This window comes from Sorex araneus, chromosome 2 (genome assembly GCF_027595985.1).
Source record: "Sorex araneus isolate mSorAra2 chromosome 2, mSorAra2.pri, whole genome shotgun sequence".
In the NCBI taxonomy this organism is placed as follows: Eukaryota; Metazoa; Chordata; class Mammalia; order Eulipotyphla; family Soricidae; genus Sorex; species Sorex araneus.
This window is the reverse complement of record NC_073303.1, coordinates 370,366,310-370,390,173: the sequence shown is the minus strand read 5'-3', so window position 1 is coordinate 370,390,173 and position 23,864 is coordinate 370,366,310. Positions and strand designations below refer to the sequence as shown.

At 41.2% G+C, this 23,864-nt stretch overlaps 1 protein-coding gene across 1 annotated transcript; it reads right to left on the bottom strand.

Moving 5' to 3' along the window:
• Positions 1 to 1,150: 1,150 nt before the first annotated feature.
• SERPINB10 (serpin family B member 10) lies at positions 1,151 to 22,127 on the bottom strand. Its single transcript, XM_004601688.2, has 7 exons — positions 21,960 to 22,127; positions 20,488 to 20,553; positions 17,916 to 18,053; positions 15,859 to 15,976; positions 7,377 to 7,519; positions 5,274 to 5,429; positions 1,151 to 2,081 (listed from the first exon to the last, which is right to left on the bottom strand). Exons 1-7 carry the CDS (start codon positions 22,125 to 22,127, stop codon positions 1,677 to 1,679), a joined length of 1,194 nt encoding a protein of 397 aa, XP_004601745.2. The 3' UTR covers positions 1,151 to 1,676.
• Between the last annotated feature and the right edge of the window lie 1,737 nt (positions 22,128 to 23,864).

Sequence of the window (23,864 nt, the reverse complement as noted above, 5' to 3'; positions counted from 1 at the left end):
GGGGACGTTGGTGGACACTGGTGAAGGGACGGGTGTTGGAACATTGTATGACTGAAACCCAATCATGAACAACTTTGTAACTGTATATCTCATGGTGATTCAATAAAAATTTTAGAAAAGAGAAATAATACTTAATATTTTTAAATATTAAGCCTGTGGAATGGTGTTAAAATTGTCTTTTATTCTGACTTGGTTCCTCTACTGTCAGTTGTTTTCTTTTGAGTCCACATGATGCATGCCTTTAAGAACTTGTATACAGATACAGAAGTTTCTGTTGCTACTTTTAACATCACATGTTAGGTGGATAGAAAATGGTTTCATTGAAATAATGTAATTTCTTGTCTTTGAAGTTAAAGCATAGAATTTTTTGATCCTGTAATATCAAATCAAGATTTGAGACAAAAATATGTCAGTTAAAGTCTTTTCTTTAGTAGATGAATATAGAAAAGGCAACCAAGAATAAAAAATTGATCTCTAAAACTAGAGACACTATTGATTATAAGACTAACACAAAGCAATAGTGTTTGAGCATTTTTGAAGGAAATCCTAAAAAGTTCAACAAATTTTAGGGAGATACTATATTACTGGACTGGAGCGATAACACAGCGGGTAGGGCGTTTGCCTTGCACATGGCCGACCCAGGTTCAATTCCTCCGTCCCTCTCAGAGAGCCCAGCAAGCTGCTGAGAGTATCCGGCTCACACAGCAGAGCCTGGCAAAGCTAACTGTGGCATATTCAATATGCCAAAAACAGTAACAAATCTCACAATGGAGACATTACTGGTGGTCGCTTGAGCAAATCGATGAACAACGGGATGACAGTGATACAGTGATACTGTATCACTAAGAACATCATTTTATAATTAACAATAAATACTTACATGTTTTAGAAATGTTGTTTATATTTCTTAAAGGAATGATTTTAGTGTGCCTAAAGTTTTATACAGAATATAAATACTATTATTGTTGAGATAGCATTGGCTTACATGAATATTTTAGGGATACAATTTCACACTTTTTCAAAATATTAATAACCATACACAACCACATTTTTAGTAAAATTTTTATTTCAGAAAAAATTTTAAATGACAAAGGTTGAAACAATCATACATAAAATCCTAGTGTATGCCAAATACATTTCCATCTGACAATACTAGGATATATTCTTTAAAAACTAAGAAGCCAACATTACTAAATTGCTACTAAATTCTAGATTTTATTCAGATCTTTATAGCTTTTTCATTTTCCACTATCAAAATAGAAAAGGAGAGTGATTAATTTTAGTACTTTATGAACCATCAAAATATTATTCTTGGGAAAATTCTTGTTTGTCCTGATAGCCTTTTAATAGAGTTGATGAATGTGAACCTTAAATGACAATGATAATACCAGGGAACCACAGCATCACTTGGCATCACAAAGAGCAATGTAATTTCTAAAACTAAAACAAAAATCACATTAAAAAATTTAAGAATAAAAATTAAATTTTCCATGTTCTCTGGCTACTTATATTAGATAAAATCACTACAAGTAAAGCAATGTATATGCACTTGCTGATGTTTAAATGTGAAAAAGTCTACCAACTGTTTTTTATAAATTGTGGGTTTGTTTTATTTTCAGTCTGATGAACATGGCTTACACTATAAATGGTCTTGTCTGATAAGATAGATCTGGGATCTAAGGTGAGCAGAACCTCCCATAAAAGAGAATACTATTGGTTTTATTGTGCCTGATGAAGAAGATAAATGGGTGGTCTGCATTGATTTCAATGGTGGGGAGTTTAATTCGTACACTAATCTCACTCGCAGAGCCAGCTGCAGCCTCTGTACCTTGTTCATTTATTTCCACAAAAGACTTGTGGAAGACATTGGACAAATATAAGTTTCTTTCATCGGACATGCCCGAGAAATCAGCTTTGCTCTGGTTAAAGGCATCACTCATGCCCATACTGGCTAAGGTTGTCTTGAGGTCATAAGACTGTTCCAGCTTGAACTTGGGAAGATGAAGTTCGACGGTGTACATCTCCATCATGTCTTCGCTGGTCCACTCACTCAGCTGATCATACGTGATGGCCTTCTCCAGCTGCAGGGTTGGGACCAAGGAAGAAAGAGTCAGTACATTGCAAAGTAGAGTGAGAATACCAGTTGGCTGCACCCTTTGGATATTACACAGACAAATGATGATCACTCCCACTCTCCAGTGTAGCAAGAAGACACATGAGCAATCCTTTGTGTACTGAGATTCCTTGCATTACTGACCTACAAGGTCACTACTCTGCAGATTCATTGTCCCTAGGATATAGAAGAGTTTGTCACTGCTTCAGAAAGAAGTACTTCTAAGAAGAACACGCAAAGTATCAATTATGCATGTAAATACATTAATCCAAATATTTGGATATGATTCACATAAGTATACTGCAAAACAAAGACTGGAGTGATAGCACAGTGGGTAGGGTGTTTGCCTAGCACGCAGCTGACACGGGTTTGATCCCTCCGTCCCTCCGTCCCTCTCAGAGAGCCTGGTAAGCTATCGAAAGTATCGCACCCACACAGCAGAGCCTGGCAAGCTACCCATGGCGTATTTGATATGCCAAACACAGTAACAACAAGTCTCACAATGGAGATGCTACTGGTGCCCACTCAAGCAAATCGACGAACACCAGGAGGACAGTGCTACAGTGTGTAAAACAAGTTGTATGTTAGAGTGTTTGCAAAAGTATTCATTTTGGGGCTAGAACAATAGTACAGCGGGCAAGACGTTTACCTAGCAAGCAAGCAGCTGATCTAGGTTCCATCACCAGCATCCTTTATGGTCCCCAGAGTCCGCCAGAGATGATCCCTGAGCACTGAGCCAGAGAACTACCGATGTGGGACAAAACAAATTAAAAAATTTATTCTGAAAACATGGGATGTAGTTCTTTGGAAAAAAATAAACAGATATAAAATAAAATGTCTGTAACTCCTCAACTGCCAGCAACATGAAAGTCGTAAATGCGAATGATGCAAAGAATAAAAAGGAAATATCAGTGTATCACTGTCATCCAGTTGTTCATCTATTTGCTCGAGCGGGTGCCAGTAACATTTCCATTCATGCTAGCCCTGAGATTTTAGCAGCTTTTCTTTATCCATCCTTCCCAACGGTGCCGCATTGGAGGCTTTTCAGGGTCAGGGGAATGGAACCCATCATTGTTACTGGTTTTGGCATATCGAATATGCCACAAGGAGCTTGTCAAGCTCTGCCATGCAGGCAGGATACTCCTGGTAGCTTGCCGGGTTCTCTGAGAGGGGGAACTAGAGAATAAGAGGTTGAGCACTTCCAGGAGCTTTGTTTTATAGTCTTTGGATCTTGGCCATTGATGGGATTACAAGGCACTGGGGGCAGTTTGTGGGTATGAATGCCTAGCTACTGGAAGATGGGGGATCTGGGTGGAGGAGGCCCAGTCCCAATCCAATCAGGCTTGGAGATCTCAGCCCTGGGTCCTGCACACCTGGGTTCCTGAATCCTTTAAATACTAAGATTAATACCTATAATGCTTTGAATGTGTTTTTGTCCTCTTTATAATTTAATTGTATAATAAGAAATCACTGTCACTGTCATCCCATTGCTCATCAATTTGCTTGAGTGGGCACCAGTAACGTCTCCATTGTGAGACTTGTTGTTACTATTTTTGGCATATTGAATATGCCACAGGTAGCTCCGCCCCTCCCAGAGAGCCTGGCAAGCTACCTACAGTATCTCGCCGCCCACACGGTAGAGCCTGGTAATAAGAAATATGTTTTTACTATCTGCACATATTCATATGTATATATTAGAAAAAATGATTTTTTGAATCAAAGTAGCTTTCATTTACATAAATTTATTTACAGAGGAGATAATGAGAGATGCATGATTAAATGAGAACTTGGGCTTCTCCAGTGTGGAAAAAGCCACAGTTTGATTTTTAGTAGTATGAACATGTTTTTGCTACTTTATGCAATTTCTACATGAAAATAGTGCCATGCATAAGTGTCTTGCAAATCATGTAGATTAATAATATGATAGTACCTTTGAAAGCTCAGCCACCTACACTCTCTGAAAGACAGGCTTGTGTTACAAAGGTAGAACTCCAGTGGGTCAGTGTGCAGCTTTGGGATTATTTTACCACTCTCTCTAGCTTCACCAACCTTATGCTACAATTCGAAAAGATTTCTTCACACATGCAAAGTCAAGTCATGAACACTTACAAATAAAAAGAATCTGGCACACTTAGGAAATGAAGCGCTACATGAAGAAAGACAGGTCACTCTTGTGTGAGAAACCAATGTCCAGCGCAGACACTGACCAGAAAGCTGAGCTACCAACGTCATGGCAGAAACCCAGCTAAGTAAGTTAACTCCATGGTTATGACTTAATGGAACGTGATTGGTAGCTTAGTGAAATCTCACCCTTAAGTTAATACAATTTGTAGCTGATCAAGACACAAACTATTTTTCCTGAGGCTTGTGGAGTTCTAAAAATGTGGGCATTTTTAAGTTTTCGAAGTCAGTACAAAGTATAAAAATATATCAATTGGGATAGATAGAAAAGGGACCACTATGACCAAGATAGTTGGGAGTGACCACTCTGAGTTAGAACTGCATGCTGGACATAGGCAAGGGAGCAAACAGAATAGCCTCTCCTTACCTGTACTGCAAACTAGAAGGCCCAAAGGAGAGAGAGCAGCAGAAACGTGCCTCTATGGCGAGAGGGAAGTGGGGCGCACTGGTGGTGGGAAACGTGCACTGGCGGAGGGACGGGTGCTGGAGCACTGTGTGACTGAAACTCAGCCATAAACAGCCTTGTAGCTATGTATATCATGGTAATTCAATTATTTTAAATATTAATTTTTAAATGAACATCTAACTTCACATTATTGCAAATGATTAAAAACTCTAATCACCAGTTAGGCAGGTCCTTACCAGAGAAAGAAGTAAGATGTACACTGCCAGCCTGTCCATCCATACAACTTTGATAGGGACAAATAGTGTGTATGTGTGTGTGTGTGTGTGTGTGTGTGTGGTATGTGGCTATTGTGAGACCACATTACACTGGAGGGGACTACAGATAAATTAACCGTTCTGAGCAAAAGGCACATCAGCCCAAAGAGTTCTGTGGCTCTTCAATGGCATTGTGAAAGTAAATGCTGTTTTTGTTTTCTTTCTACAAATCAAGGAACATGAAAACTGTGTCCTTCTTTTTCATCAGCATAGGGGAGCCCTTGCCTCATCTTCCCATCAGACAGCTTCCCGTCTTTACCTGGTCCAGCCCACAGACATCTTCTGGCAGTATTAGGAGCAAGCTGAGATCCCGGTTCTTGTAGTCAAGTCGAAGGCCCGTGGCTTGTGGCTTTTCTATGTGAAAAACTTCAAGGTTTTTTTTCATCGACATCATTTGCACTGGTTTGCTTGAAGTCTGTAGGAAATGGTTTGCAAAGTCACTTAATATCAGCATTGAGTCTAAGTATATCAGGACACTGGCAGACTACTGGTGATCCTTTGCAATATGTTGGATCAGGTTATCAGATCTTGCTTTCCAGAAATATGTGCAGCACAGAATAACATTGTGACAACATGAGTTGCTTTCTCTAGCATTATTGTTGGTTTCTCTCTACCTCACAACAAGCTAGAGTTGGTAAGCATTTCAAATGTTGTTCAAGCTCTAAAATGCCAAAGACACAGAAGCAGAATATGGAGTATTTTGCATGCAAATTTTGACATAGTACCATGAAACGGAGATTTACTAAAACAATGAAAAGGCCAGCAATAGACAAGAGATAATATTTGAAAAATAACTCTGAAAATGAGCCGATATCCAAACTTAGCCAAGAAGCCTTAAAACTGAACAATAATTAAAGCAAACCACGCAATTATTAAAACAGGCTAATGATAAGGACCAATAGCTGCCCAAAGGAAGGCATACAATGAAATAAAATATTACCATAAATAAATAAAATCATACATCATTCAGGAATTGCAGTTAAGAAACAATGAGAACACTACCGTGTGTGTGTTATTTTGTATTATTTTTTGGCTTTTGGGGCCACACTGGCAGTGCTCAGGGGTTATTCCTGGCTCTGCCCTCAGGAATTACTTGTGGTGGTGCTCAGGCGACCGTATGAGATGCTGGAAATTGAACCCAGGTGGGCTACGTGCAAGGCAAAAGCCCTACCCGCTGTCCTATCACCCTGGCACCTACCCCAACTCCCAGCAGACAGACTGAAGACAGACGTGGAGGAATGAGCTGTCATTCCCTGCCCACTAGAGGGCCAAGTGAAACCACTATGGAGAATGATCTAGCAGCTTCTTAGGACATTCAACACAGTCTACCTCCTGCATTAGCTCACTGTGCTCCTGAGTACTTACCAAAAGGAGGGAAAAACTCACATCACACAAAATCATACATATAGATGACTCCAGCAGCTTGCTTGACAATTGCCCCTATCCAGAAGCAACCTTCAAACAGTAAGGTGAAGAAAGAGCCAAACTATAGCATGTGGACAACTATCACTCGGCAAATGAGTGAACTGGGCTATTGAGCCACAAGACATGGAAAAACCTGAAATACATAATGAGAAGTGGAAGAAGCTGGTCCAAAAAAGACAGACAGTTGCTGCATGTTCTAATGAAATGCACTTCGGAAAAAAGCAAAAGTACAGAGTACATTGGTAGTTGCCTACTACAAAAAGACACTATTGCAAAGGCAGAGGGAAATCTTTGCTAAAGCATCAATTGGAACATTTTGTTTCTTGTACTTTGGAAGGCCGAGGGTTTGGCTGAGGCTGGCACTTGGTAGTATTGGTTCAGCAGGAGGTGGTGAAGTGTTTGGGAGTCCGGCAGTGGTGAACTTCTAACTTAACCATGGCCCTGCTCTACATAGCCACCTTGTATTTCTCACCCTGGAGATTAATGTAAGGACCCCCACCTACTCTGTCTCAGCCTGAGTAAAGAGTGACTGATAAATGGTGTGCATAGTCTTTTTCAGAGAAAGCACTGTAGCACTATAGCACTGTCATCTCGTTGTTCATTATTTTGCTCAAGCGGGCACCAGTAATGTCTCCATTGAGACCTGTTACTGTTTTTTGGCATATCGAATATGCCACAGGTAGCTTGCCAGGCTCTGGCCTGTGGGCGGGATACTCTCGGTAGCTTGCCAGGCTCTCCGAGAGAAACGGAGGAATTGAACCTGGGTTGGCCACGTGCAAGGCAAACACCCTATCCGCTGTGCTATTGGAAAGGGATTGGAAACTTTTGGTTCAATGATCCATGCCTATCTGCAGAAATATATCTTCACAAAGAAGAGAGAATTTAGAATAGAAAGTTTTTTTACAATGTCATGTGAATGATTTTTAATAGGCCCTACCTTGTTGATTCTGAAGGGTTTCTCTGTGGTGTCTTGGACTGAGAATTGATGTTCCCAAAGTCCTTTAAAATAAAGGGCATTCACCAGAACCATTTTGGTTGCAGAATCCACAGCATCATCAGGTAAGAGATTCGGGATTTTACCTGCAAGAGGAAAAGGACAGATTTCAAATGGTCTAGTTAAATTCTAGTGGCTTGTCATTCTTATTAAAATTATATTATTATATATTATTATCACATTATTTTATTTTATTTTATTTTATTTTGCTTTTTGGGTCACACCTGGCGATGCAGAGGGGTTACTCCTGGCTCTGCACTCAGGAATTACCCCTGGCAGTGCTCAAGGGACCATATGGGATGCTGGGAATCAAACCCGGGTCGGCCGCGTGCAATACAAATGCCCTACCCGCTGTGCTATCACTCCAGCCCCTATCACATTATTTTATGATAACTTCTCATATCCACCAATAATCCAAATCAAAAATTTAGCATTGATAGAATACTATTCGCAGGCTCTGCTTAAATTCCCCTGATTATTCCAACCAAGTCCTTTGTTCTTGAACCAGAAATCAGTACAAGATCTCAAACTGCTGGTAATTGCTATCTCCAGTGTGTCCCCTTTAAAATTTGGACAGTTGCTCATTCTCTGACTTCCACAATTTTGACACTTCCACAATTTTGACACTAAAAATAAAATGCTTTTAGACCATCCTTCAGTGCTCAGTTCAGAATTTATTTGGTGTTTCCTGAATAAATATTCAGTTTGTGTTTTTGTGAGAATAGCACTGTTTGGGGTTTAATTATGCCCCCCCAAAAGTCTGTTGTCATAACCCCTCATTTCTGTAAACGTGGTCTTATTGAAAATGGGGTCTTTGTAAATATAACTAAGATGAGGATTGTATGGTGGGCTCCAAACTAATGGTTAATGTCCTTATTAAGGAAAGGAAATTTGGACTTAGGCACAGCGAGGGGAGAAAATTGTGTGGAAACATAGACACAGAGGAGACCCAAAGAAGAGGTCATGTCCCACCAAAGCAGACTGGAGTAATGCATGGACCAGACAAGAAAAGATAAGTATTGTCAGGACCCATGAGAAGCCAGACAGAGGCCAGGTGAAGGCTAACAAATAGGAGCAAAGTATAGTCACTAAGACTCAATATAGTTTTTTTTTTTTTTAAAAGTCATTCACAGCATGAAGCTACAATACCAGAAATAATATGATGCAATGAAAGAATAGTAGGAAACAGTATTAAAAAATATAGCAGAGGGGCTGGAGCGATAGCACAGTGGGTATGGCGTTTGCCTTGCTCGTGGCCTACCTGGGTTCAATTCCCAGCATCCCATATGGTCCCCTGAGCACTGCCAGGGGTAATTCCTGAGTACAGAGCCAGGAGTAACCCCTGAGCCTCACCGGTGTGACCCAAAAAGAAAAAAAAAGTATAGCAGAAAAGCGTTTTAGAAAAATGTAGTAATCACTTCTAGGCCTTTTGACTAAGATCAAAAATAGAAAAGTGTAGTAAAAGTGTGGTATTAGTAGTTAAAAAATGTTTCATTCTGAACAAATAAAGGAAATGAATAAATAAAGGAAATGAGGGAATAAAAGGAAGGAATTCTAGATGAACTCCAGATATTTATATCTATGCTACATAATGCTATGCATATGTGTGTGTATATATATAGTCTCTGTGTGTAGCACATAGTATATGTGAAGTTTTTATATGTAATATGTTTTACATAAAAGTATAACCATTATAAAAAATAAAAATAAATTTTCTAATATACCAAATAGTAAAGAAAATATAGAATAAACTATCGATCAACAGAGATAATACAAGAGAGGGGGAAGTGTTGGGGGGAAGCTCAAAATAATAAGTTAATAATAATGTCACATGCATAATACTCATTTGAAAGTGTGAAGAGGTTAACTAGCCTTTGATAGGAAAGTTGCAGCACTTTTTATGACATGGTTCCTTCTGTGTTAGGAAAGCACACGAGCATGGGATAAACAGAAATCAGATGTCTTGGAATCCTTTATATCACTGTATCACTGTCATCCCGTTGTTCATCGATTTACTCAAGCAGGCACCAGTAATGTCTCCCAGCCCTGAGATTTTAGCAGCCTCTCCTTACTGGTCTTTCCCAACGATTGGAGGCTCTTTCAGGGTTTCATTTCAGGAATAGATCTGTTATTGTTACTGTATTTGGCATATCAAATACACCACGGGGAGCTTGCCAGGCTCTGCCATGCGGGCGGGATACTCTCGGTAGCTTGCTGGACTCTCCAAGAGGCGAATACGATAGCGCAGCAGGTAGGGCGGTCGCCTTGCATGCAGGCGACCTGGGTTTGATTCCTCAGCCACTCTTTTTTTTTTTTTCTTTTTGGGTCACACCTGGCTCTGCACAGGGGTTACTCCTGGCTCTGCACTCAGGAATTATCCCTGGCGGTGCTCAGGGTACCATATGGGATGCTGGGAATCAAACCCGGGTCAGCCGCGTGCAAGGCAAACGCCCTACCCACTGTGCTATCGCTCCAGCCCCTCCTCAGCCACTCTTGGAGAGCCCAGCAAGCTACCCAGAGTATCCCGCCCGTATGGCAGAACCTGGCAAGGTACCTGTGGTGTATTCAATATGCCAAAAACAGTAACAACAAGTCTCATAATGGAGATGTTACTGGTGCCCACTCGAGCAAATAGATGAGCAATGGGATGATGACAGTGATGATGTGTATATGTATATATACATACGTATTATGTATATATATAATAATATATATTTCCCTCTATGATTTTATGGAAAATGGGTAGAGAGTGTCTTATGATGTGTCCAGGAATATGTTCACGCATGCGTGAGACTCAGCCTGAGCATGTGGAAGGCAGCCTGGAGCATGGTGGCGGTTGGGTAGTGGATGGAGGTCGGCTGCTGGGGCTGGGTCCCTTGGGGCGGGGAGGGCTCTCACCTGCCCCCTCTGTGGCGACCCGAGTGGAAACAACCTCTGGCACGGAGTTCGGAGGCATGGTTATGGGAGCCTCAATTTATGCTCCCATCCAGGAGAAGGATTCCGAGAGAACCCTTTATATCCTTTATATATTACAAGTTAATTGTTAAAATAAGGATTATATAGAACTGAGGAAAACTTTTTAATAGTTGAAAATAACATGTTGGTTATTATGTATATTAAATGTTTTTATTTCCATTCTAAAAATATTTAAGTATGAAAAAATTAGTGGGAAATATAGTAAAACAAACAAACAAAAACCAAGATGAAAGGAACTCCAGTGACCTGGTTTCCTATTTCTCGTGACTTTCTGGTAAACTGGGTAGGAATGAGATTGTGGAGAATGAGCGTCTACATTTTAGCGTATTTATCTGCTGTTCAATTGATTTTAAACTTGAAGTTGGTGACATTGTTTTAAGTTGTATTGTCTTACTCCCTGGGATCATTTGCTTTTAAAGAACTTAATCTGAATCCACAACTAAGCTAGGACACTTAAAATATCTTTTGTTGCAGTAGGACAAGAAAAATGCTGAAAATTCAGTTTCAAAATATAAATTAGACTAATTCTAGGGATATTTTAGTGTTCTCTGGAGAGCTAATGCGCCCCCTTCTGGCCTAAGAATCACATAGCACCTTGGTTGTTTAAGTATTTATATAGGTAAACACTGTAGATTTAAGTTCTGGTGGCCACCTGTTAATACAATACTAAAATGTATTGCAAGAAATGTGCAAGAAAATCATAGACTGTTGTATTGTAAGAATATAGAAATTATATTCCCCAGCTCCCCTGCCCCCAACCCTGAAGGAGCCACTTAGAGCATTGTCTCAGGGCTTACTCCTGGCTCTGTGCTCAGGGCTCACTCCTGGAGAGCTCAGGGGCCTCTGTGTGGTGCCAGGAACCAAACCAGGATTATGCATGTGTGAGGCAAACACCTGAATCCCTGTACTATCTTTCAACCACCACCCCCCGCCTCTTTGACAGAGCCCATAGACCAAAGACAACAAGCCAGAAAATAAATGGCTACAGAGGGACTGAGCTCATCATGGTGAATTTGACATTTAGAGGATCAACAGTCTAGGTGACTTCCTGGGGAAAGTTCTGTTTGAGAGAATAATGGGGAAAAATCTCTTTCAGGCAGTCCGTCACATCCAGGAGTTCTAACAGCCTTTTCTTAATGATGCTCAGAGCTCTATGGAGAAGGCAAAGGTATCAAAGAGCTTAATGTCCTTATTTGGGTGTTGAGTACCCTCCAAACTGTATCTATTCGTATCCAAGATGTAAATGAAATTAAGGAGTACCGTTCTCTCCCTCAAGGGAAGATTTTACTTCCGTGGTTAGTCAGTGGCCGGCGGAGGAATAAAGCACTGGGATCGAGAACTCGAGACTTGTTCAGAGATTCTGGCAGGCCCAGTGGGAGCTCATTTGCTGCCCTCCTCAGCTCTGAGCACAGATTTCTCAAAGTGTGGCCAGCTTGTACCTTGACCATGAAGTCACTCATGCAAAGACAGTCTTTCCTTCCTGAGTTGCTATTGGCACACTTCAGCACAAATGCAATTTTTTGTTGTTTACTCTGGAAGCCTTTTACTACACGTGACCTATTAAATTAATGGTAACTCAAGTGAAAATTTTAACTCGCCTATTGAATTAGCCACATTTCAAGCCATCCAGGGTCACATATGAGTAGAGCAGTTGAGTATCCAGGGTTAAACTGTTCTACACTGGGGAAGCATAGCAAAATCTGAAAACCCAGACTCAGGTGCCCTCAGACTGTGGTTCCCTGTTAGGATCTGAAAATTGTGGGGACATGAAGATGGCGGATCAAGATCTCCAGTCTTCCTACCTATAAGGTCCTGCTTATTCTCCAGACAAGCAGGTGCTGTCTATGTGTTTGAGACACCAGAGTTAGCTCCAGCATTGCTCTTCATCTTCCTTCTACTCCATCAAATTTCTCTTGGACATTAGGATATGTCTTTGCCCATGCAATCATACTCACACTTCACACAACCTGGACTAGTACAAGTCCTAGGTCAATGACAAGTGATCTCTGTTTGTGGAAAATATTACTTTGGGGTGACTCCAACTCAGGAGAAAGTAACACGACCACTCTTGCCTCAACATGACTTTTGAGTCAGTACTTCAGTTAAAAAAGGAACTGAGAATTTAGACCTACCAAACTTCCTCGATTCATTGCAACAAACCTGAGTGCTCAGAACAACTGGATAAGCTGCCTGTTATGGGTGATGGATTCAAAGCTGAAATCTAACACCCTAGTGGACCTGGAGCCAACTTTAATTTCAATAACAATGTTGAATTCACAGCTTCCAGAGTGTTCTATGGAAGTCAAGGTGAGGCTCTTATTTGAGAAAGGGAGTTGCAACTTCCTGGAGCCCTGAGGGAAGCCCTGAGGAGTTATGGGTGGGGGGAAGGGAGCATCCTGCAAGGAAAGGTGCTCATGCAGAGGGAGTACAGTGACCCAGGCACCAGCAGTGAGTAACACAGTCTGGAGGCGCTCAGTCACTCAGACTATGGGAGGCATAAGCGGGAGTCCCACAACTTAAAACCAAGGAGGCAGTCCAAATCTCCAAGAGGTCCCGGCCGCCGGAAGTCACGCCCTCGACCCACCCTCGGCGCCATCTTGATGCCACAATACACAGAGAAGTGGCAGACATTCTGGTGAGCAACGCGGCCCGGACAATGCTCCGGACCCGAATTGGCGCCAGCAACACCGGGGGGCTGGAAGGAGGAGGTGCCGCCAGCACACCTTCTCCAGATGGAACCCTGGCGACACTGAGCAGCAAATAACACGGCTCCAGGATTCGGGACTGGGACACATCCGAGCCACGCGGCCACTAACGCGGCCGCGAGACCTTTTCTAAAACCTGAAAACATACAATCTTTTAATGAAAACTAATTATCAAATGCCTCCTTATTAGGGTTATCTTGTTTGGGGATATAACTCCACAACAATAGTGAGTTTTGTGTTGAAATATGGAACGTAATCAAGGTGAAGAGAAAATAAAGTGAAATTCATCAGTTATACAGTTGGGGTGAGGGGCGGGGAGTATACCCGGGATTTTGGTGGTGGAATATGGGCACTGGTGAAGGGATGGTGTTTGAATACGGTATAACTGAGACATAAACCTGAGAACTCTGTAACTTTCCACATGGTGATAAAATTTTTAAAAAAATAAAAATTAAAAAAAAGAAAAAAAAGAATAAAATATTAAAAATGTATGCATAAAAAAAAAACCAAGGAGGCAGGCAGGCTCCATTGTTCTGAGTTTGACATGTCAATTGAATTCACCCCATAGGTCACGGGACACCATGAGTGGTTCTGAGTACAGGAGTGAAATGTTCTACCGGGTCTGATTCATATTTTAATGAAGTCATTTGGGCTGTCAAATGGATGTTGGATTTAAAGAAAGCAATATTAGAACAAGTCTTGGTGGAGATAAATGGATGACAAGGCTTAAAAACAGTGGAGGAAGAGATTGTAAGGCGAAAACTACCCCAGAAACATGTAGACAGAGGCAAACGAAAGGAAACTGACACTGTAGAATACCTCAGATTTCTGGTTTGGGTAAATGAGTGGAGGTGCATCCACTCCCCGTGACGTGAATACACAAGGAAGCCGCAGGTGTGAGAAGCACTGAGCACACTTAAGCATGTTGAACATGAGTGATTAGAGACCCTGAGTAAATTTTTGATATATATTCCATATATATATATACATATATATGGTTATGGGCTGGAGCGATAGCATAGCTGGTAGGGCATTTGCCTTGCACTCAGACAACCTGGGTTCGATTCCTCTGTCTCTCTCAGATTGCCCAGCAAGCTACTGAGAGTATCTCGCCCACAAGGTAGAGCCTGTCAGGCTATCCGTGGCATATTCGATACGCCACAAACAGTAACAAGTCTCAAGATGGAGACGTTACTGGTGCCCTATTTGCTCGAGCAAGTAGATGAGCAACAGGATAACAGTGATTCAGTGATACAGAGATAAATGGTTATATAATACAAATATATAAAATATACAAATATATATTTGGTGTGTACCTGTTTAGAGATCTAATACAATTCATGTAATTCATGTACTTTGTAGCAAAGACTTAATTCACTGAGTTCTATTCATGAACCTTAAACTGTCTGACCTTGATTTCTTTAATGTCTCAGATTCCTTGTTTCTTAAATATTCCTCATTAATTCTTTGCTTTATAAAGGACTAAGCCGCCTCTAAGAGTTCCTCAATTTCCCCTTCGAAGCAGAATGTTCAAATTTAGCGATCATGTGACTATTCTGCTGAAAACTGTTTTTTAGGCTTTCAGAAGCAAGTGGGGTGTGGCCATCCCTGCTTGCTTACATCAAAGACAACAGTCATTGCAAAAAAAAAAGTCCAGGAAAGAATTGGGGCAAATTATCACCCAGCAGGAAGAGGCGAGGCGTGGCATGAAACTAAGTTTAGGCCAGTGGGGTGTGACAAGTAGAAATGAGCATGAAATTTTTCCCCTTCAAAGAAAAGCTGTTTTCACTGGGCTTTTTCCCCAAACTTCCTGCTGATCTACAAAGAAGCAATTGCAGGCATCATCTTGAACTCAGAGATTAAGGTTCTAATAGCAATTTTCTTTTTGTCAGTTCTAATAGTAATTACTGACTACATTGATATTTGATGAGTTAACCTGTTCTGATGTTAGGTATTTTGTTTCCATTTTTCATGTTATATGCAATGTTGTTATAGATACCTTTAAACAAGTATGTTTAAATTTAAGGAAATTTACTATTCCTTGTAAATTTCTAGATATAAAGAATTGGTATTATTGGGTAATAGAATTGTGAATGCTTCCCTAGATTTAAATTTGTCTTGGTGTCCTGGTTAGACTTCTAGAAGTAGAAAAAACTCACGTGAGGGTGAACTGATTATAAATAGGGAATTTCAGAAAAATTCAAAGATAGGAATCACGATTCCTTTGGATTATCTAAACGTTCACTTAGCCACCTGGTATCAGAATATTTTGGAAGAGTTTATAAGATACTTTTATCTTGGCATTAAACCTACTTATTTGGGTGGTTGTTACAGCATACCCCTTTCCCTAGCAAATGAATGGTCTTATTTTCAAAAGTACTTAGATGATCAAGAATATTTAATGCCCCATGAATTGATGGGATTGGTAGCATTTTTTTAAAAGAAACCATAGAGGCAACAGAATTTCTCATTTCCTTTTTTTTTTTTCTTGAGTTCTCCTCGTTTTTATCCTTTGTCTCCTCTTCGGAATGAGTGGATGTAGTAATTTGTTGGTCTACTTAGTAAAATGAGTGGCCTTACTTGCCTGTTTATATAAGACTTAGTGATAAATGTGTGTGCCTACTAATGGGAGATTCTAATCATTTTTTTTTAAGTCTGCACATTTAGAATATTTCCACAGTTCTGCTTACAAAAGTCATGCATATAACATCAAAATAATCCCATGACGCTTGGAGAGAGCTTACCCTCCGTCTGACTTTCAACCCAAGAGTTGATGTCTTTTCTGATCTGGTCAGAATCTTCCACGAAGTTCACAGACTGCGGTTTTGCACCAAAATATGTTTTTATGTCTTCTATATATTTCTGAAAGATAACAGTAAATGTTCGCTTTCACAGAGCTGTCCCAAAACTGAGAAACCAAGTCATTTCTATTCTTTTTACAAACCCAGCGGGGCAGATGGACACTCGTAAGTACCAACCCCCTCACTCTCTTCCCTCCACACTTCAGTTCTGAGCACATTTGAGAGGATTCCTGAGCCCTTTAAACTAAGCTGGGCCTGGGCTGGCCGTGCCAAGTTGCAGACCCGGGAGGATGGCATTGCCTCCCGCAGTGCTGGAGTTTCTGGAGTCCCTTCTGTTGGCATCCACACCCAGGAATTGGGACTGGAATGAAACAGAAGCTCTAGCTGTGAATTCCAGAAGAATTCCGGCTGCCAAGAGGCATTGGGACTTGCTCTGGACTTTCTGCAGCAGAATCAGAGCCAAAGCGAGGCCTGTGGGTCTGGCAGCTGTCCGCTGTCCATGCCAAATCCCCCCAGAATCTCAGCAAAACTATCTGCCTTCGGGACACTGTCAATGCATGGGCAATGATTTGATCAGGTAACCTGAGAGAAAATACTAGTCCCTTCCTCCAGGACTTGTGGAGATTTCATTTATTTACTTATTTATTTGCTTTTTGGGTCACACCTGGTGTTACACAGGGGTCACTCTTGACTCTGCACTCAGGAATTACCCCTGGTGGTGCTCAGGGGACCATATGGGGTGCTGGGAATCGAACCTGGGTTGGCCGCGTGCAAGGCAAATGCCCTCCCCGCTGTGCTATTGCTCCATCCCCTTGTGAGATTTTAGAAGTGTCATTTTATAGCTGTGTCCTTCTAACTCTTCAGTGACCTCATAGCTCAAGAGAACTAGAAATCGATCAAGAGTTCATGAGACTGCCCATAATAAAAATGTCTTTGGGCCGCCCCCACCCCCTCCCCAACTGATATTTACACCGTTTAAAATATGAATTAAAATCCCAAGTCCTAATTCACCAAACATGGTCATGAAGAGACACATGAAACCTCAAGGCAATGTAACTGCAAATTGCTTGACCTCTGTACTTGTGAATGTCCCCAACCCTTGCTCTCTGGGTACCTACATCTGTATGCTCTCTTCCAAGATGGGTTAAAGGATGTGATAGGCACCATGAGAAGAAAATGCTTGGCCTGGTTCAAGGTGCATCACCCTGAGAAGTCAGAACTTAGGATGAGGTCTTGGGAGTTTAACCATCAAAGGGAAAATGTTGATATTATTCCATGTTAAATCTCCTAGATCCTCTAAGTTATGATGCAGAATGATTGACTAGCCCATCATTATCTTTTCCTTTATTTTTTTTTTTTGCTTTTTGGGTCACACCTGTTAATGCACAGGGGTCACTCCTGGCTCTGTACTCAGGAATTACCCCTGGGGTGCTCAGAGGACCAGATGGGATGCTGGGAATCCAACCGCAGTCAGCCGCGTGCAAGGCAAATGCCCTACCCACTGTGCTATCCCTCCAGCCCCATCATTACCTGTTTCGGTCAGACTCCTAAAACCATATACAACCTCTGTCCCTAGGACCCACCCTGCTCTGTTATTCTGTCTCCTAGGTTCTATTTACTATGAAACAAAGATCATATAAGTCACAATTTCCTTTCTTTAATATGAACAAAAATCAGATCACAGATCTTACTTGTGACCTGTTACCAACTTCCTTTATGATCAGATATGTATTGATCCAAACCAGAAGCTCGCAAATTTGTTTGGCCTACTTTACACCTTTTCAGGAAAAAATAATCACTCAGTGTTCCCTGAAAATCTACCTTCCTTAAGCAAACAAATAAAAATGCCTCCACAATTGCTCCAAACACTACCACTGTCATGGGTAGCACCCACCTTGCTGGCAACATTATGATTGTCCCTGGTACGGACAAAGAAATGATTCGCTAGTCTCCCGGGGCTCTGTCTTTCTGTAAGCTTAAAGTGGTATGTTTGCACTCACGTTGTGAAATGGGTATGTTTTCTCCCCATAGATCCCGTTGGCTGTTTTAAGAATGTAGGTGTTGCTGGGATTGTTGATTTCTGAAATTAGTTTCTGGAAGCCAAAATGTATTTCTCCAACCTGGTCTGAGTTGAGATCCTATAAAGAAAGGATTATTCAAATGAAAATATTGAATAAGAGCTATGTATGTGGGAAAATCTCATAACTGATCAAAAGAATTTTTGTGTACTATAAACAAAAATTGCTATTTATTCTAAGGCAGATAACACTTTTCTTTGACGTGACCCATGTAAAAGCTTCAAAGCTATGATGGCTTTAAAGCCTTCAGTGGTAGGGTGCATGCCTTGCTCTCAGCCATTCCTGATTCAAGCCCTGGCCCCTCATGGTTCCCTGAACCCCGCGAGGAGTGAGTCCTGAGTGCAGAGCCAGGAGTAAGTCCTGAGCACTGCTAAGAGTGTCCCCAAAAAACAAACAAGCAAAGAGTTAAGTTACTATTATTCTCAGACTTCACACTAGGGGCGCTCCAGAAGGGGGCGGGTGAGAGCCCTCCCCACCCCAAGGGACCCAGCCCCAGCAGCCGACCTCCACTACCCAACCGCCAACACGCTCCAGGCCGATTTCCACACGCTCTGGCAGAGCCTCACGCATGAGTGAACTTATTCCTGGACGTGACACATCATCATAGAGGGAAATAAATATATGTGTGTAGGATATCATTGGTTTGTCCTTTCTGCCTTGTCACAAAGAGTTTGGGTTTATCTGGTAATAATCTCTAAACAATTTTAGACAACATTGGTATGTCCTGTTCCCCTTGCTATAGGGAGCTTAGGTCACACCCATCGAAGTGCTCCCGAGTCACTCCCATTCCTTTGTCTATCTGTAACCACTTCTCTATGCTTTCTTCCCCAACCAGTTAATCAGCTTTTCCCCTAATCAGACTCTGTTAATTTGTAAGGTCAGACCTTTCTAGGACACTGAACTTGTATCGTAAGTTAATATTGCCTTTCTCCTCTCCTCGTGTCTTTTGAATAGTTTACTTTAAAGCAATGCCCTTTTTGTATGGACAAAGAAAGATAGTTGTTAACATGCTTTGGTAACATGGGATTTAATTGGCTTCGAATATTATTCAGTCCCAGGCATCTGCTTTCTCTACTTAAGCCTCAGCTGCCCTTACTTCCTAGCACCTCCAAAGCAGGGTCCCAATGAGGGACGGGACAGACCTAGGGCAAGCGGTGAGTTATGTGCTACCTTGGCATCGAGATGGGCCTGGCCAAAGTGCCTAATACTTAACTACATGTTAAGAGCTTGGTCATGGACATGTCATGTCATGATCCAAAAGTCACGACAAGACTAGGGCCCTGCTAGGGATAGGAAAGACTAATCTGGCCTGAGAGCACTGTAGTCTGAGATCAAGATGACTCCAGGAGAGCAATTCTATAAGTTTAATGCATCTCTTGCTGTGTGCATACAAAATGACTGATATTATGAATGCCTATATGTTAGTTGGACAAGGAGAGGAGAAACACACCCATGGGATTCCGCTCTTGGGTGGGTGTCCTGCTGAAAGAGAATCTGTCCTAGAAGAAGCATCCCCTGAGGGAAAGAACTTTACCTTATTGATTGTGATCACACCTATGTGTAAGCCCCAACTCATTCTTGGGGATTTAACTAGGCTGAAAGAGTGGGCTGGGGGCGAGTTCCAGTGCCAGATCTGAAGAAGCCAGATCGAGATCCAGACCCAGAGGTGAAGGAGAATGAAGTAGCACAGGGGAGGAAGAAGCAGGAAGAGAATCGGAGGAGAATGGAGATGGGAATGGAATAAACTGTAACTGAGACCAACCAACCTGGCCCTCGTTCCTTCCATCGCCTGCCTCATCATTGCCATCAACTTCCCCGAGGTGGGGGAAGCAGCTGGAGACTACCGAACGCAGGCGGTGGGAGAGATAGAGTGCCGATGTCCTGTGCCCGGTGTGGTGCCCGGCCCCTCTCCTCTTTTGTGTGTGTTTACACATATGTGTCTCTTGGAGAGCCCAGCAAGGTAAGGAGAGTATCCCGCCCACACGGAAGAGCCTGGCAAGCTCCCCATGGCGTATTCGATATGCCAAATACAGTAACAATGACAGGTCTCATTCCCCTGCCCCTGAAAAGAGCCTCCAAATCCCTGGGAAAAACGAGTAAGGAGAGACTGCTAAAATCTCAGGGCTGGGACGAATGGAGACGTTACTGGCACCCGCTCAAGGAAATTGATGAACACTGGGATGACAGTGATACAGTGATTATTATTCTCAATTGTTTTACATTTATTTTGCATAAAAGAGCAAGTTCCAAAGTGAAATAGATTTGAGAGGGAAGGAAAGGAGGGGAAAGATAATAGGATACATTAAGAAATAATAGGATGTATAAAATAAATAATAGGATCCTTTAGAAGTATTTTTATTTTTTAAAATATTTATATAGTCTGAATATACTCCACAAAAAAGTATAATTAAAGGTTGCTTAAATCAGTCACTTAAGTACATGTGCTCAAAGGGATTTCTCAATAATAAACCAAAAATTAAAAGGTAAGGCATACCACTTTTCTTTTCTTTTCATTTTCAGGAGAAGATTTGACATCCTGATCTGTATCAAATTGAAGTACCTGTCATTTTAATAAAAAGAAAATATGAATGAACTTTACAGAGAACAGACATAATCATATGAAATTCACATATGCAAATGCTTGTCTGTCTAACAGCTATGGAACATATTAATTAAGCAAGATAACTCTTATTTAAATTATTTATTAGTTGTAATATGATAAATCAAGTATTGCCTTTAAATAATTTTTTCTTTCTCTTTTTCATTTGGGGGCCACACCCAGCAGTGCTGAGGGCTTGCTTCTGACTGTATGCTCAGAAATTGTTCCTGGCAGGGCTCAAGGGACCCTATGAGGTACCATGGATAGAACTTTAGTGGGCTCTGTGCAAAGCAAGAGCTTTATTTGCTCTACTATCTCTCCATCCCTGCTATAAATAAAGATTCTAATTTCTGTTGTTAGTCTCCACATTTAATACTTTTATCTGTTTTTCGAGTGATATTAAGACAGTGTGATCAAATTCTCTTATTTTTCATGTCCATTTTTACCCATAGTTGTTTTGAAAAGAAGTCATCGTGTTCAACAGCAAACATTAACACTTTAAGCAAAAGCTATCATTGTCCCAATTTTCTGGAGAAACGTGGGGATTATTGCTGCTTTTTCTATGTTGGTGTTTCAGCTTCCTTTGCTATAGCTTGACATAGATGCACATTTTCTTTGTGTTGCCCCAGCATTTCGCTTGCAGTTACCAGGAAGGATGCAGATAGCTATGTTTCCCCTAAATTACACAACAATAGAAAGCAAGCAATGATACCATCTCCCACATCCTGGACTCAGCTGCCATGAAGAGGACTCTCTTACCAACGGGCTGCTCTGGCCCGTGCTGATAGCAGATACCATCTGCACTGGAAACAGGCATTGAGGACCGAATCCTTAGTTTTAATTGCATCTGGAAGCTGTCAGCACTTAATTAACATGAACTGAAAGAGGACAAAATAACACCTAGAAACATTTGCATGCGATGGACCCAAGTTGGAATTCACCTAAGATGAAGTCTTCCAAACTGGAATTAAACTTTAAAGTAATAAAATATTTTAACTAGTTGTAAACTGGGATTTTTTTCTTTCTTTCTTTTTTTTTTTTTTTGACTACACAGTATCTCATAACCTACAAGAACGAAAACAAAACTCTAGGTCCAAACTGGTAGAATACATACTTTGCCTAGCTCACTGAAAATTACTGGCTGGGACATTTAACCACAGTTGGAACTGAAGGTCTACTGTTGGACAGAAATTTCATCACTTGTCCTTTAACGGCATATAATTATAAAACATCATATACAAATTTGTATTTATATTTGCACATATGTTGCTGGTAGTTACATTATGTTGAATCAAACGTTGTCACCTCATCATCTATTTGATGTGACATACTTAAAGGCACAAAGGACACTGACAGTCCCCACTCACCTGGGCCATCTGGGTTGCAGTGGTACCTTTGGTGCCCAAATATACCATGGCCAAGGTAGTTGAGATGCCCCAAGGGGAGAAGAAGATATTTTTACCCTCATCAGTTTCAGCCAGTTTTTTGCTGAACTCCAGGGCAAATTGGTTGATTGAGTTTGCTAGGGAGTCCATTGGGAAAACCTAAGGAAAATGAAACAGAGACAGAGCGCATAATATTATTAGTATTAATATTAATTAATTTATTAATTAATATTATTAATATTAATAATATTTTCTGGGGCTGGATAAGGTGCTTGCCTTGAACATGGCCAACCTTGGTTCTATCCCCAGCACCATAGACAGTGCCTGAGCAGAGAGAGCAGTAAACACTAAGCACCACCCGGGATGGCCCAAAACACAAAAACATTTGTTTTATTTTATTTTTATTTTTGGGTCACACCCGGCGATTCTCAGGGCATTTTCCTGGCTCTGCACTCAGGAATTACTCTTGGTGTTGCTCGGGGGACCTTATAGGATGCTGGAAATCGAAACCAGGTTGGCCACGTGCAAGGCGAATGCCCTACCCTCGATATTATTGCTCCAGCCCCAACAAAACATTTTAAAGATAACGCTTTCCATTTACTTTATTTTTACAGAAATATCTGTTAGCAATTTATTTGCTGTCCTTTCCTCTAATTGGGAATATTTAGAAAGTGTCCCTCCAAGGGCTTTTTGCTTTTTCAAACACAGAGAACAGTACAGGAGATCGTAAGTAGAGGCAGTTCTCTGCGAGCCCATAAAAGCACTGAGGCACTGCGAATAGTTCTGTTAGAGCTCATGGGTTTTGAATTTCTTTTACTGAAGGATTTGACTTCTAGGAAATTTCAACTTTGATACCTAAAAACCAATATATTCAATTAAAATCCTTGTAGAATGAGATCATCTGGTTTACGATTTTTCATGACCATGCTCTGTGCTTATTTTCAAAATTGGCTTGCTGAATTTATATAATGCTTGTTTTCAATAGTGGGCTCTAAGTGGGAGAAATGGACGGCCGTTTCTACAAACTAAGCAACCAAATCCTAAATCCTGACTTAACATATATGAAATGTAGAGCCTCAAAATCTACATATGCTACAAAAAATCAAAAGTAAATAAAACTCATTTAAAGTTAAAAAAAAAAAAAAAAGAAATATCTGTTAGCTTACACATTTAACTTTGTAAAATCATCCCGTATAATTTTGCTATCAATGTTTATGCAGCTATATTTATTTTCTATATATAATTATATATAATTATAATTTTAATATAATGATAATAGTGTACTCACATATAAGCATATATATTCATAAGAATTGAGTAAAATTCGGGAAAAGACTGTTCCAACATCGTTATTTTACATATGAGGAGAGAGAACTGCTTCAAGTCTTGGTGCTAATGCATTTCTGGTAATACCAGATCCTGCTCTGCTGGAAGCACTTAGTGAGAAAGTCAGAGTAAGGATGAGCTGCAAGCGAACCCCTCCCTCAGTCCAAGCGAACCCCTCCCTCAGTCCAAGCGAACCCCTCATTCAGTCCCTGCGAACCCCTCACTCTCTCAGTCCAAGCGATCCCCTCACTCTCAGTCCAAGCGAACCCCTCACTCTCAATCCAAGCGAGCCCCTCACTCTCAGTCCAAGCGAGCCCCTCACTCTCAGTCCAAGCGAACCCCTCACTCTCTCAGTCCAAGCAAACCCCTCTCTCAGTCCAAGCAAATCCCCACTCTCTCAGTCCAAGTGAACCCTGCGCTTAGTTCAAGCAAACCCCGCGCTCTCTCAGTCCAGGGCTCCTTTCAACGAAGGAAGCAATTACTCTTGACTTCACACAGCCAACGAGTAATAACCATGAATCTTTTCAACTGTGAACTTTTTCTTGCTTATCTATCATCTCT